Source organism: Gavialis gangeticus, unplaced genomic scaffold (genome assembly GCF_001723915.1).
Source record: "Gavialis gangeticus isolate Ggan-Ray unplaced genomic scaffold, GavGan_comp1, whole genome shotgun sequence".
Classification (NCBI taxonomy): domain Eukaryota; kingdom Metazoa; phylum Chordata; order Crocodylia; family Gavialidae; genus Gavialis; species Gavialis gangeticus.
Window position 1 is genome coordinate 5,357,614 of NW_017729032.1, and position 12,735 is coordinate 5,370,348.

A 12,735-nucleotide genomic window follows, 5' to 3' on the forward strand; every position below is an offset into this window, starting at 1 on the left:
CCCCCCCCCCCATACGGCTGGATGGGGCTCCACTATGACCATCCTGGGTGACAGATCGGGACCACCCACCAGATCCGGCCAGCAGACCAACTGGGCACTGCCCGTCTCGCCTGCCAGCCAAAAAGTCTGTGCACTACTGCCTTGACTTGAATAAAGAGAACCTGGTGCAGAGTTTGGCATCAGGATGTGAGATGAAAATGAGCAGAGAAAACAGGGGCTTATTCACATGGGTGGGTTATTGCTTGGTAAGCTTAGGTGTGAATTTACTCCAGCTTCTCTGCACAAAGCCCCTTGCATTGGGCTACTCCTAGTGTGCAGTAAGAGTGCCCCTGTGCAAGGCAGCTGACTCCGCTTGCACTTTGCATGCACTAAATGTGTCCACCCAGGTGGTTTGTGTGCTGTAGCTAGCACACTGCAAATCCACACCCCTGCTGGCTGCACAGCCCTGAATGCGGTGTTTGGGGATAGACAGGAAAGCCAGCCAGAAAGTTCACATGGGATACAGTTTCCTCCACAGTCTGAGAGCTGGTTTATTTAGAGAGCTTTCACCTCATTTTCCCTTTCTTTTTGTTTTCCACCCCAAATTGAACTACAATTAAGGGAGGTGGTGGGGAAGGAGATGCAACAGGAAGAGACTGGAGGAAGAGGGTGGGGAAAGGACACAAGATGCCAAACAAGAGCTTGACGGGTCTTAAAGGGACACAACTTCCAAGAGCAAAGAGGTGGCAGGCTGCATTTGGCTGGTAGGGGATTCTGCCAAGCGCTGTTGCCTAAAGTCCTTCACACAGTAGCATGGGGCTGGGGGGGGCGCCGAGGAGATATGCAACTGCTAGGAAAGGCTAAACCAGGAATAGGAAGACGACAACGCTGTTTGAGGACTGTTATATTCCCAGCCTAAAACCCACACCTGAAATGCCAAATCTCCCAGTGCTTCTGGAGCCATCAGATGGACTTTTATGCCTCTTCCAAATCCAAAATTCCAGGGGTAACCACTTGTTTCCTTTCAAGTTCTCCCTACTGCCTAGACACCAAAAGGGGAAAAAGTCTTTGCTAACCAGCCTCTCAGCTTTGAGCATATGATAGAAGTCAGCATCAAAGGACAGGGCTGCGTGAAACAGCACCATTTTGTTTCGACTTCTGTTTCGCCGTTTCAAAGGGACAATGCTTCATTTTGTTGTCGTTTCAAAAGCGCTGTTCTGTTTCGTTTCGTCAAAACTGTTTTGATGCTGGTTCAATGTTTCGCCCATAGGCTATAATGGGGAATTATGAAAACGCCTATAACTTTGTCATTTCTTGCCTGATTTGGATGAAAACCGCAGGGATGGTAGCCTCTCCTGAGGGCATGAAGCCTGCCAAGTTTCAAGGAGACAGGTGCAGGGGTTTCTGGAAAACTGCACCCCAAGTTGCTGACAAGCAAGACTCGTGTCATATCCTGTTATCCCACGTGCAGATCTGGGGGTCCGCATCCCCAGGAGGGCTGTGCTGGACTCCTCCCAGTGGGGTGTAAGCCCCCAGATCTGCGCTCAGGATGAAAGGAGGCTCCTGCTGCTGCCTGGGGCCGGCACAGGGCGGGGGAGAGCCAGGGCTGCACTCCGAGCGGCTCCACCAGCCCAACGGAGCTCAGCCCAGCAGTGGGAGGCAGGGGAGAGTCAGTGGCCAGGGCTGCGCTCCAAGCGGCTCCACCGCTGGCTTTCCCACCACTGGGCTGGTGGAGCTGCTCGGAGCACAGCCCTGGCTCTCCCCCACCACCGGGCTGCTTCGAAACTTGAAAAGTTTCAAAACTTTTGAAACATTTTGAATGCCTTCATTTTGTTTTGAAACTGTTTCAAAGCCTTTGTTTCGTTTCGATTTTGCTGTTTCGAGCTCAAAACGTGTCGGAACAGCTTCGAAATGAAACGCCCATCGAAATTTTGAACAGTCCTAATTTTTATCCTAATTCTAAACACAGGAACAACTGGATTTAGTACCTGTTTTGTTCTTCTCCCTCTTGAGTGTCTAATGACTTAATTTAAGTGGCTCCTTTTGGTGTCTGCCTTGTATTTATGCTTATTCTGGTGGATTTGCTCCTGGACAGATTAATCTGCTTGATTCTGCATTTTACGTCAGAAGAGAACAGAGAGGAAAACTTGTGCAGGCATCTACAACAGACACTGCCCAGTTTGCTTATGGTAATCCCGCTACTTAGCAAGAGGGAGAACCTTGTCCTACCCCATCATGGCCCATCTATCAGTGTGCAGAACTGTATTGCACTCCGAGGTATTTTGGTCCTAACCAGCACTAGGCCTTTTTTAGTAAAAGTGGAATGATTCCCAGCTCTGAACCTTTGCACTTCAAGGCCTGACTCTGAGCTATATTCTACTGTGTCTCCCCTGTTGCATTTGCCTCAGCTTTGAGAGCACCTCATTGACACCAGCTAGATTTGCTGGCACAGAGAGATAAGTAGAGATTGCTAGATTGTAATCAAGCAGGATTTTGGAAATCAAGAATAGGACACCCCAAGAAGTGCTGTGGGCCACACCTCGTTCCACCCTTTGCTGATTCAACCACATCCTCCACCTTCACAAAAATCCACCCCATGTTAACCAAAGAATCAAGATCTCCGGTATCACTTCACAGTTGCACTATCCATGTGACAGCTCAGTAAGTGATGAGAAGAGAAACATCTGACTGATGACTGCTGTATTTAAACCCAATTTCCCCCCAAAATTATGTTCTTCTTTAGTGTCAACAGGAGTTATTTGCAGATGGCCTGAAGGAACAGCGAGCAATTAATGTACATGCTAACAGTTATGTTGGTTGAAGGATTCTTCCCTTTCTACACTAGAAGTGTTGTAGGGTTGTTATAGGCAAGATGAACCATGGAATGTGTGAGGGGCAGGATTTACTTAGTAGTATCTTCTACTGGGCCAACTTTTTAGATGACAGTAGTGTTGGAGTAGCTTCTAGACGCAACATATCTTTCTTCAGATCTGTGAAGAAGCACTGTGTGCCCACAAGCTTGTCCAACACCTCTCCCACCTACAAAGCTTATCCAATAAAAGTTATCAAACTGTATCCAGCTTCTCTCATGGTAAGTTAGGATGTCAACTTCCTGGGAGACCCCTATATCACAGCTACTTCCTGATGGAACAATACGCAAACAGCATGTAATCCTTGACCAGGTTCTTGACATGAGCAGTGCAAAGATCATTGATGTGGTTTACAGTAAACTAGGCATATTTAGAAGTAAGAGAAAAAAATTGCAATATATACAGAATTGTAGGTGGCAGCTGCCTAACATCATCCCTGTAAAGTTGGTTTTAACTAGCTCAGGTCAGCTCCCTCATTATCCCAACCCACAGTTACATAGGGCATGAATTATCCCAAACGTACCAGAATCCTACAACAGTTTCTTAAACAGTTTGCTCAATGAGAAAGGAAAGGATCCACATGTCCAGTCCCAGCATGAGAACAGCCCACCCCGCGCTGCACACAGTATCATCAGCTTGCACAAAGCCAAACAAAGACCAGGAGGAAATTGCACATATAAACAAATGCAAAGCCTGCTGGATTATAAAGCTCTACATACCAAGGGCCACATGGCTTCAAAAGGGCCACAAGGCTCTGTCCCTCATTTTAAAAGCAGGATGTTATTTTTCCATCTCTCTTCTAATTACATGCCAAAGTCTCTCTTCTCTCCCCTCCCCTCCCTCAAGACTACACAGGCCCGGGCAGCCTTGTTATTCAGAAGATATTCAGAATAACCCTTGTTATTCAGAAGATTAAAGCTGCCTGTCAGAGGAAGAGAGATGCAGGTGAGCAGCAGGGGCAGAAGGAGCCTTGAGCAGAGTCCTGCCACCATGTATCCAGCCACAGCTCCAGTATTTCTGGCATTCCCCTCCCAGGAGAAGAGTGACATTGGCAGGACTGTGACAGCAAAGAAACTAATCCATGTCTATTTTGCATTGCCTATGACTTGAAGACCATGATGGACACCAGATGGTTTATAGGCACAAGCAGCTTCAGGAAGCAACAGGTGTGTTGATTTATAGCAGAGACATATTTAGAACAGGGATGCTCAATCTCCGGCTTGCAGGCCAAATCCAGGCTGCAACCCTGTGTCCTCTGGCCTGCAGTGCTTCTCATAGGTCCAGTAATTTGGTGGTAGGAAGGCGGTGGCACTGCTTTCTCACTGCCAAATTTCCAGGCCCATGGGGAGCCCCAAGCCCTATGAACTGGATTTTGTTGCACACAGCTGTGCAGGGGCAGCGCTGGACCCCAGGGCCCAATCCCAGCACACAGGTGCTGGAGGAAGCAGTACCAGGCCCAGGGGGACCAAGCCTGGCATGACAGGGGAAGAGGGGCAAAGAAGCAGTGCCAGGCCCCAGGGCCCAATCCTGACACACAGGGCTTGATTCAGCCTGAAGACCAGCCCTGCCCCACTCCTCCACCCCACAGGATCAAAAGGCTGAGCAGCACTAACTTAGAACATAACCATTAAAAAAAATTAAGACCTAGGATTTTTGTGGGTCTTTTTCTTTCAAAGAAAGAGTCTGTTCTGAAGATAGATGGGAAACTTTTAGCATCCATCTTTTCCTATTGGGGTCCATCTCAATAATATCTGAGCAGCAGTCAGAAATAAGAAGGACATGAGTTTTTCCCTGCCCCCCTGAAGCAAGAGGCAAAGTAAGGGCTAGTTCAAGTGACAGGGCAGAAGAGTAGGCATGTGGCTCTGAGGCAGCTAACAGCCATGGAAAAGCTTGGGTAAAAAGGCAGATCTTGTGTGTAGCCCCCAGTGTGGGCAGGCTGAGATCCTCTTTTCTATTTCAAGGGTTTAAGTGAAAGCTTCTCCACTACTGCTGGAGTAGGGATGGAGTGTTATTGTAGCTGCAACAGTCCAGGAAACATGCAAGAAGCAAGATGTTTTGGTGGTATATTTTGGTGGACCAACAGCACAGTTGGGAGAGATGCTAGACAAGCTTTTGGACACAAAGTGCCCTTCTTCAGCATCCTTCCCAATGAAACACTCCAATAAAAGATACCCCCACAAAAGCTTGCTTGTTGGGATAAGCAGTTTCATTGTACAATGAAATGGCTGGAGGGAGAGATGTTATCTCTGGTATCCAGAACCATTTCCATTCAGGGTTGAGGAAGATCTGGACAGAGATCTTGAAAGGGGATTTTGCATTATTAGAGAACCAGTAAAATCAGGATCAATTTCCCACTTGCCAATGGTTAGCAGATACACGAAGGTCTGCAAATTAAAGCACCATTCCTGCTACATGCATCATTTAATAGGATCCCATTTCACACTTGTACAACTCCTTTTGATCACAGATCTCATTTTACTTCACCAAGGTAGGCATCATAACCAACTCATTCTGCAAACACCCTCAGGCAACACCCCAAAACAAAACCCAGAGTGCATGGCTCTCAGCCCCGCATCTCACCTGACAGTTCCCAGACTTGCAGTCCCATACTCTTGCCACTCAGGCCAACATCTGCACGAATGCTTCTGCAACTTAAACCATCTCCAAGGCAGACTCGCAGGACTTAATGCAATCAAGCACAGGGGTGGATACAGCTTGTACAGAAGACTTGGTACGCTGTACAACTCTAAGCTGTCTAACGTGTTTATCATCACATCTTAAGTCGCATGCAACAGCCAGAAGCGATTTTTTGTTTCTGCTGAGATGCTGCAATTCACTGGAACAGTTTGGCCTGGCTAGTCAAGTTTGCTGTCACAGCAAACAAAAAAGCTGGTCCATGTGCTGTTCTGAACTGGTCTGTGAGGGTGCTGTGGGCAGGGCAGGGCAGGTTTTCCCATCATGAAGAAGCAGTAGGCTGAGATTTCTGATATGCAGATAGAGGAACCCAGACATGACAATGCAGGAGCAGGTGCATACTACCTCGACAATGTTTTGCTTTGGGATGACTCACCAGCAAGGCTGCAGCCAATAAGCAGAAGCAGATGCTACTCTTCGTAGTGACAAATATAACAGGGGCTGATTGCATTGTTCATGACTGGGAAGGGGAAGGTTACTGAGAACTTGAGGAATATTCCAATCTGGCTAAAGAAATTGCCATAGCAGTTTTTCACTGGGGATGCGGAGGGCTTTGGCAGGTCCTAAAGCCAACAGAGTGACAATTTGTAGGTCTTTATGCTCTCTTTTGGCAACCCAGGTGAAAAAGCACAGCTCAGTCTAAGAGGACGGGAAGTTCTTAGAGAAGGATAAGAAGAAAAAAAAATAAATGAAAAAGGCAGCAGAAAAAAGGACCAGCAAAATATGCCCATATCTCAGACGTCATTCTGTGGTTTGGAGGAGGATATGATCAGCTTGAAGATTCACAGGAGGAGCTGAAAGTAGTTTCAGGTGTTCTGCCTATCCCCCAGGGCTTTTCCCATCTTTTGTGCATTTCCACCCACATTTTCCTGTTTGTTACAGTTGCTCACCCTCCCCTCCTTGTGCCCTTTGTAAGTTTTTCCATACACTGGGGATACAAAGAAAGAGATGAATGCACATAAGGCTGGTTAATGCAGAGAATTAACTAAAAAGATGAAATAGCTGCTTCATCTTTCAGTTGTTAGTGTGGGGATCATGATAAACTGCTGTAGATTAAAAATCCCTTTCAGAAGAACAGGGAAATAGGATTTATAAGACCAAGTTCCTTTAGCAGCTACCAGTTACAGTAATTTTACAAGCACAACTTACCTCAATTTGGAAGAGCTCCCCACCACCTTCACAGTCATTTGATGTAATGACAGGAGTATGGATGTGCACATAGCCATTCTCCTGAAAGAGAGAGGACGTGGAAGGGTTGCCAATCCAGAAAATGTCAAATCAAAGGAGGATTTCAACAGGCACAAATCAGGATATGCCTACACCTGTCCAGAACCAACATCATACACACCATTTTAGGGCAGCACTGTCCATCTTCTCAATGGATGGGGAGCCACATGACCCCTGGACCACAAGCAACATGGGCCACATGCAGCACTGTACAGACCTTGCCACTGAGCTGCATAGAGGCCCCATGTCCCCAGGGTGCAGGCCCTCTGGGTCCTGCAAGTTGCACTCTGAAGCAATCTGTGGCATGGTTAACCATTAGCTAGATTTGTAAGCATCTGTATTTAATGCACGTTTTTTCATGCATGCATGCATTGTCACTCTAGGGTAAATCCTGTCCCTGAAGAGGGATGCCGCTTGTGTTATTCTGTTGTAGAAGCAGAGGGTAACCAAGTCTCCATGCAGTCAGGCTTTTAAATAGAAGAAGTCTGACTGTAAAGCAACTTTGAAAAATAAAGTAGCTTTGACCAGGCTGCAAAGCAAGGCAGTGGCAGAGCTGGGAGCAGAACGCTCAATACCTCTGGACTGCCAAAATCCTAGAAAGACATATGTTTGGCTTGAAAGCTTCAGGCAACTCAGGTGAATGAAACTCTAGGAGCAGCACATTTTGACTGTAAGCAGCAGGAACTGATCTTCTTGTGCATCTCAGAGTTGCAGAAAAACGGGTCTTGAAAGGAGCTCAGGGGGTCACTCTAGTCCAACCCTCTGCTCAAGGCAGGATCATCCCTGTCTAAACCACTCCAGCCAAATGCCTGTCTACCTCACACTGAAAAACCTTCCAGTGACAGCTTCTATGGCCTCTCTAGGTCATTTGTTCCAGGGCTGAACCACTCTCGGCATTCACAAATTCTTCCTAGTAGTTAACCTAAATCTCCGTGGTTGCAACGTAAGCCCATTACTTCTTGTTCTGAGCTCAGTGGACACAGAACTATTAACTCTTTATAACAACCTTTTCTGTATTTGAAGACTGACTCCGGCAGTGCCTGGCACAAAGGGAACACAGCTGTGATGGAGGCCTCCTGGCACTAACAACGCCCACGCCATGCTACTGTTAGTGCTTTAGACATATAAAAGGTACTAGGTTTCTTTAACAATATCAACATAGCCTCCCTGACGGAGGGAGCAGAAATGCCCCCTTGCTCCAGGGATAAGTCCTAGCTCTTAGCTGATGTGATGACAGCTCCACAGCAAGGCCAGCCATGCTGTCTTAGGGAGGACCCCTGACCCCCACAGCAGTGCTGGCAGATGCCCCATGTGTACCTGCAGTTATGTTGGCAAAATGATGCTTTACCACTACACCCAGCATTGCTGGTGGCAGAAGGAGGGGGAAGGGTTTGAATCCATCAGTACAAGATGCAGGCTTGCCATGCTGGCAGAATTCATACGAGAAACGCCCTCCTGGCATACTTTATCCCAGTTAAGTGTGCTTAATAGAAAGAAAGCCTAATTTAGGGCAACTGCTACCATGATATTGCTATTTCATGTGGCAGACTGCCCCCCTGCTTGAAGAAGGACCCTGACAGTAGGGGTCATTGCAGGAAGCCAGGAGTCCATCTGCCATGGAAAGGTCTGGGATGGTTCCCATTATAAAGCCATGAAGCAAATGGTGAGGGGGGCAGCACAGACTCTAATGTGAACCTGCATCAGTTCAGAGTGGTGCATGGTGGACATTCATGCTGCAGTTGTCTCACTGTTCCTAGGAACACAGCCCTCAAGATGAGCAGGGATATTTATACGGCACCAATACTGGAATAGTTAAGAAAAAGACTTAAAGATGGCATGGGACCATCAACTTTGTACCATTAAAATGCCCTACTTCTACTTTTGCACTCCTGTACGTTAGCACAACATTGCAAATCTGGATTACAAATACTGCGTGAGAAGTTCTCGTTTCTTTTAAAAAGAAACACTTCCCACTGTGTCAAAATTACATAATGGGCACATTAGATATTGCCAACCCCCACAACCAAATATTAAATCTGGGACCAAATCTGAATTTACACCGTCTCCAAGAATCCCTTTAGGTCTAGTTAAGCTTCTAAAATAAAAGCACAATTTTAACAGAATACTTTACATCAGAATTTTAGAAATCCCACCCCACACATGCTCTTGCTCAGTGGTTCTCAAACATTTGGGACTTCTTTGCAGTTTGTTAGGCTGCTGGGTACCCCTACAACTGTGTTACAGGTAACAAAAGACTGCACTTTATATCACTATACCCACACTGCACCCTCTCCCACAGCCTGGGACATATGGAGAGCTGCTCTTCATTTTTTCCTTTCCCCTCTCTTTTCCCCATTTCTTTCCTCTCCCGCTGCATATCCCCAGTACTGCACATAACCTAGCTTAAGAAACACTGGCTTCCTTCAAAACAGAATTAATTCAGTGAAGTCATATGCACTGTAGTGTGCAAATGCTCAGACTAGATTACACAGCCAGAAGAAATAACTGTAATAATCTAACGACGAACACACACACTTCACATTGATTGGAATGAAAACTATTTGATGTAATAGCATTTGTTAGTCTGTCAGAATGTTATTCTTCCATTTCTAATTATTAGAACACTTATTACTGTTCTTTACTACCTGTTTCAGGGTGAATTTTAGTATCTCTCTCTCTTTGCTAACATCTGAAATTAAAATGTTGTAGATACTACCACCAAGTGGTCACACACAAGAACTGATTTAAATCAGATTAGGTATCCAGGTTGTAGCTGTATTGGTCTAGAGGAAAAGGCAATCAGGACTCACAGTAGCGATGATATCTTTTATTAGACCAACATTTTTGCAAAAAATAATTCTTGCAATTAAAGACATTTTTTTGCAAAAATCTTGTCAGTCTAATGAAAGATCATTTCTACTATGAGTTCTGATTGACTTAAATCAGATTATACATTAACCATTGGTACAATGTGGAAGCCCCGGGCATTTTTACATGTGCAAGCACTGCAGTGCCGGGCGCTTTGAAAACTGCCTGGTGCTGCGACACAACCAGTTGTATAAAACTGGCAAAACGTGCGTCAGCGCAAAGAAAATGGTGGCGTTGCACTTTTGAATAAAAACACCTTGGAAGTGCTTCAGTTCAAAAGAATTTCTACCGGGAGAGTGGCGATTGCCCTGGTTGGAATGTAACACCTGTACATGGCCTTGGTCACCTCAGTCTATGGGAAGATCCACCATGGGGATGCGCCCTTAGAGGTGTGGCAGCCGCACAGTGACAAATGTGCATTGCGCACAGAGCTGAAGGGGATGTGGCTGCAGCCCCTCACTATGACCCTGGATGCCAGTGGGGTCTCAGCAGCTCAGTCTGGGAGCTCCATGTGTGCTGTGAGCTTGGAGCTCACCAGGGCACAGTCTGCCCAGAGTGCCTACTTTGAAGCAACTCCAGATGCTGCTGCTCTTTGCTCCTCCACCCCCTTTCCCCTTCCCAAATTCAGCAGTAGAGAAAGGAGGAGACTGGAGGAGCAGCTGCGGTGCTGAGTCTTCAGACCTGAGTGCAAGCAGGGATTGCATGTTGCTAGCTCCTCCTCCTCTTTTGCTGAATTCAGGGGACAGTGAAGAGCAGCAGGCTCTGAAGCTGCTAGAAAGCAGCAGAGCTTGTGCCAACCAGCGGTGAGCTCACAGAGCTCGTGGCACATGCAGAGCTCCCAGCAAGAGCTGTGCCAAAGTGCCGGTGAGCTCCAAATGCTCACTGTGCATGCAGGGCACAGTCAAAAGCGAGGGCAACCATGCCACCAGACCACCTCTGGATCTGCCCCTCCCTAAACATCAGGCATGGAACACCAAGGATCCCTGCAACTGGAAGTTCAAATCCCAGGAGATCTCCCCCATCCTTTTGCGATAATAAATTCAATAACAACTGGACCCAGAGAAAGAAGTCTGTTTAAAGAAAGGGTTTAAAAAGGAGAGGTGGTAACTTAAGAAGAGTTCAAGGGCACAGAGGGCCTTTTCCACTCTTTAAAGAAGTAGGGCTGATCAGAGGACAGGGTGAGGAATCAGGAACCAACACATTCTGTCCCAAACACTGTTGGCAACTACACGTCCCTAACAGCCTTATATTAAAAGAGGCATCTACCAAATCTGGAGACCCCAGCTTCTGGGTGCCCGGGTGGAGACAATGAGGGTTGTCTTCCAGAGGTGCCAAGCACTCACCATACAGTGAGGGGTCAGGTGAGGATGCAAAGAATGGCATGTCCCAGCAAAACGGCACTGACTGCTAAGGAGGAACAACCAAAGAGCGTCCTTCATTAGCACAGTGTTTAGCAATTTGACTGTCAGCTTTGCAAACTGCTCCTCTACCCAAGCTCACAGGGAAGCACAGTGACATCTCTCTGTTGGGCTGCAAAGTACCTCAGGGAGCGAGTGAAACGGCTACTTCTTACTTTTTCCATTTTCTGCTTTTAAATTGGCCTGTTGACTGCTCTCTTGAATCTTAGCTTGGTTTTCTAGGTTCACAGTTCACCCAGAGATGAGCCAAATTTTTTATTATTAGCCAAAAGCTCCAGTTGAAGGCAACAGTATCACATACCAACCAGAAACCACAAGAATTAGTCTGTCATTTATTCAGATGGTTTCCATTCTCTTTGATGCAAGCTTCTATCTACCCTGATGGTTACTGGATGGCAGATGTTAATGAGAAATGTGAGGTAGCTGCCATGTCATATGACAGCCTGTGGGGCAGGACATATCTAGCCTGCAATCTAGATGAGCAGTCTGTGCCAGCCAAAAAGCTACCTCCAGGTCCAGTCCAAGAAACCGAGGAGTCTGCCCTCGTTAGCAGCTATACCCAGGCCTAGCTTCTGGGGTTACACAGAGAGATTTGAACAGAATTCAAACAAGACCGTGGTGAGAGTCACAGAGCAAATCAGGGACAAACTTGAAGACAGTCCTGACCCCACCTTTCCCTGGACACTACAGCATAATACTCCCTCCTCAACTCTAGCTATATCACACCACTGTCTGTACAAACAGCAATGGAGAAATAAGATCCAGAAGCAGTCACCTGGAAAAATGAGTGGATTGCAGCAGTTGCTTCACTTCGTACCCTCAGGAGGGACCTCAGTGTGTTGGTCCTACACCGCAAGTGAGGGAACTGCCGGGTGTATTCCAAAGGGTGCTTCTCCCTTGGTTTGAAAGGGAACGTCTAAGGAAAAGACAAGGGGGGAAGGGGAAAGAACAGAAAAAGATGAGAACCTGAAACAAATAAAACTTAAGTGACATCTGTAGAACAGCAAAAATTCAGAAAGGGACAAGTCAATCAGAGGAAAAATGGAATTTTTTTTGCTATTCTTTCTAGTTTATTCTTTTTTTTTTTTGGATCTCCATGTAACCTGCAAATTAAGCCTTCCTAAACTGCAGGATGCTGGAAGCTCTGGAGTAGCAATTTTCAGCCAGGGTGCTATGAGATCCTTTTCAGGGTGCTTTAGGGTGTCGCTTAACATTAGCACTGTGGGGTGTGCAAACACCTGCATGAGATTCACAAGATAAACCCTGAGATCTCAAACAGAAATCCATAACGTCAAAAACCTTCTAACTTACCATGGGCTTCCTGAGTTCTCTGCAGCAGCAGAACTGCTTTAATATCTTTCCATAGTCAAGAAACAACTGAAAGCTACGAGCTGGCATTCTTTGAGGGGGCCCTTGAGTCTAAAAAGGTTAGGACCCACTGGTTTAGAGTGAGAGGATCAAGGGAATAGATCAGTTTAGATGCATGTTGCTTAAACACTCTTCCCCTTAACATTCATTCTGCCACTGAGATACAGGGCTACTTGCTATACAGACAGTGGGCCTTGACCCACAGGGAAACTACAAGCCTCACTGAGTGGTTAGAGGGAGGCCACTAAGTGTATGGCAACTAAATGGTTGGCCCAAAGGATTAAAAAAAAAAAAAAAAAGCAGTAACAGGA

The 12,735-nt window shown here is 46.5% G+C and overlaps 1 protein-coding gene across 2 annotated transcripts in view; it reads right to left on the reverse strand.

Moving 5' to 3' along the window:
• The window catches only part of NARS2 (asparaginyl-tRNA synthetase 2, mitochondrial (putative)), a 75,915-nt gene that overhangs the window by 55,207 nt on the left and 7,973 nt on the right, over positions 1–12,735 (reverse strand). For both annotated transcript variants that reach the window (XM_019525089.1, XM_019525090.1), the window contains 2 exons: positions 11,832–11,972; positions 6,693–6,773 (listed from right to left, as the gene is read on the reverse strand). In XM_019525089.1, coding sequence (XP_019380634.1) covers positions 6,693–6,773; positions 11,832–11,972 — 222 coding nt within the window. The remainder of the gene's footprint in view (positions 1–6,692; positions 6,774–11,831; positions 11,973–12,735) is intronic.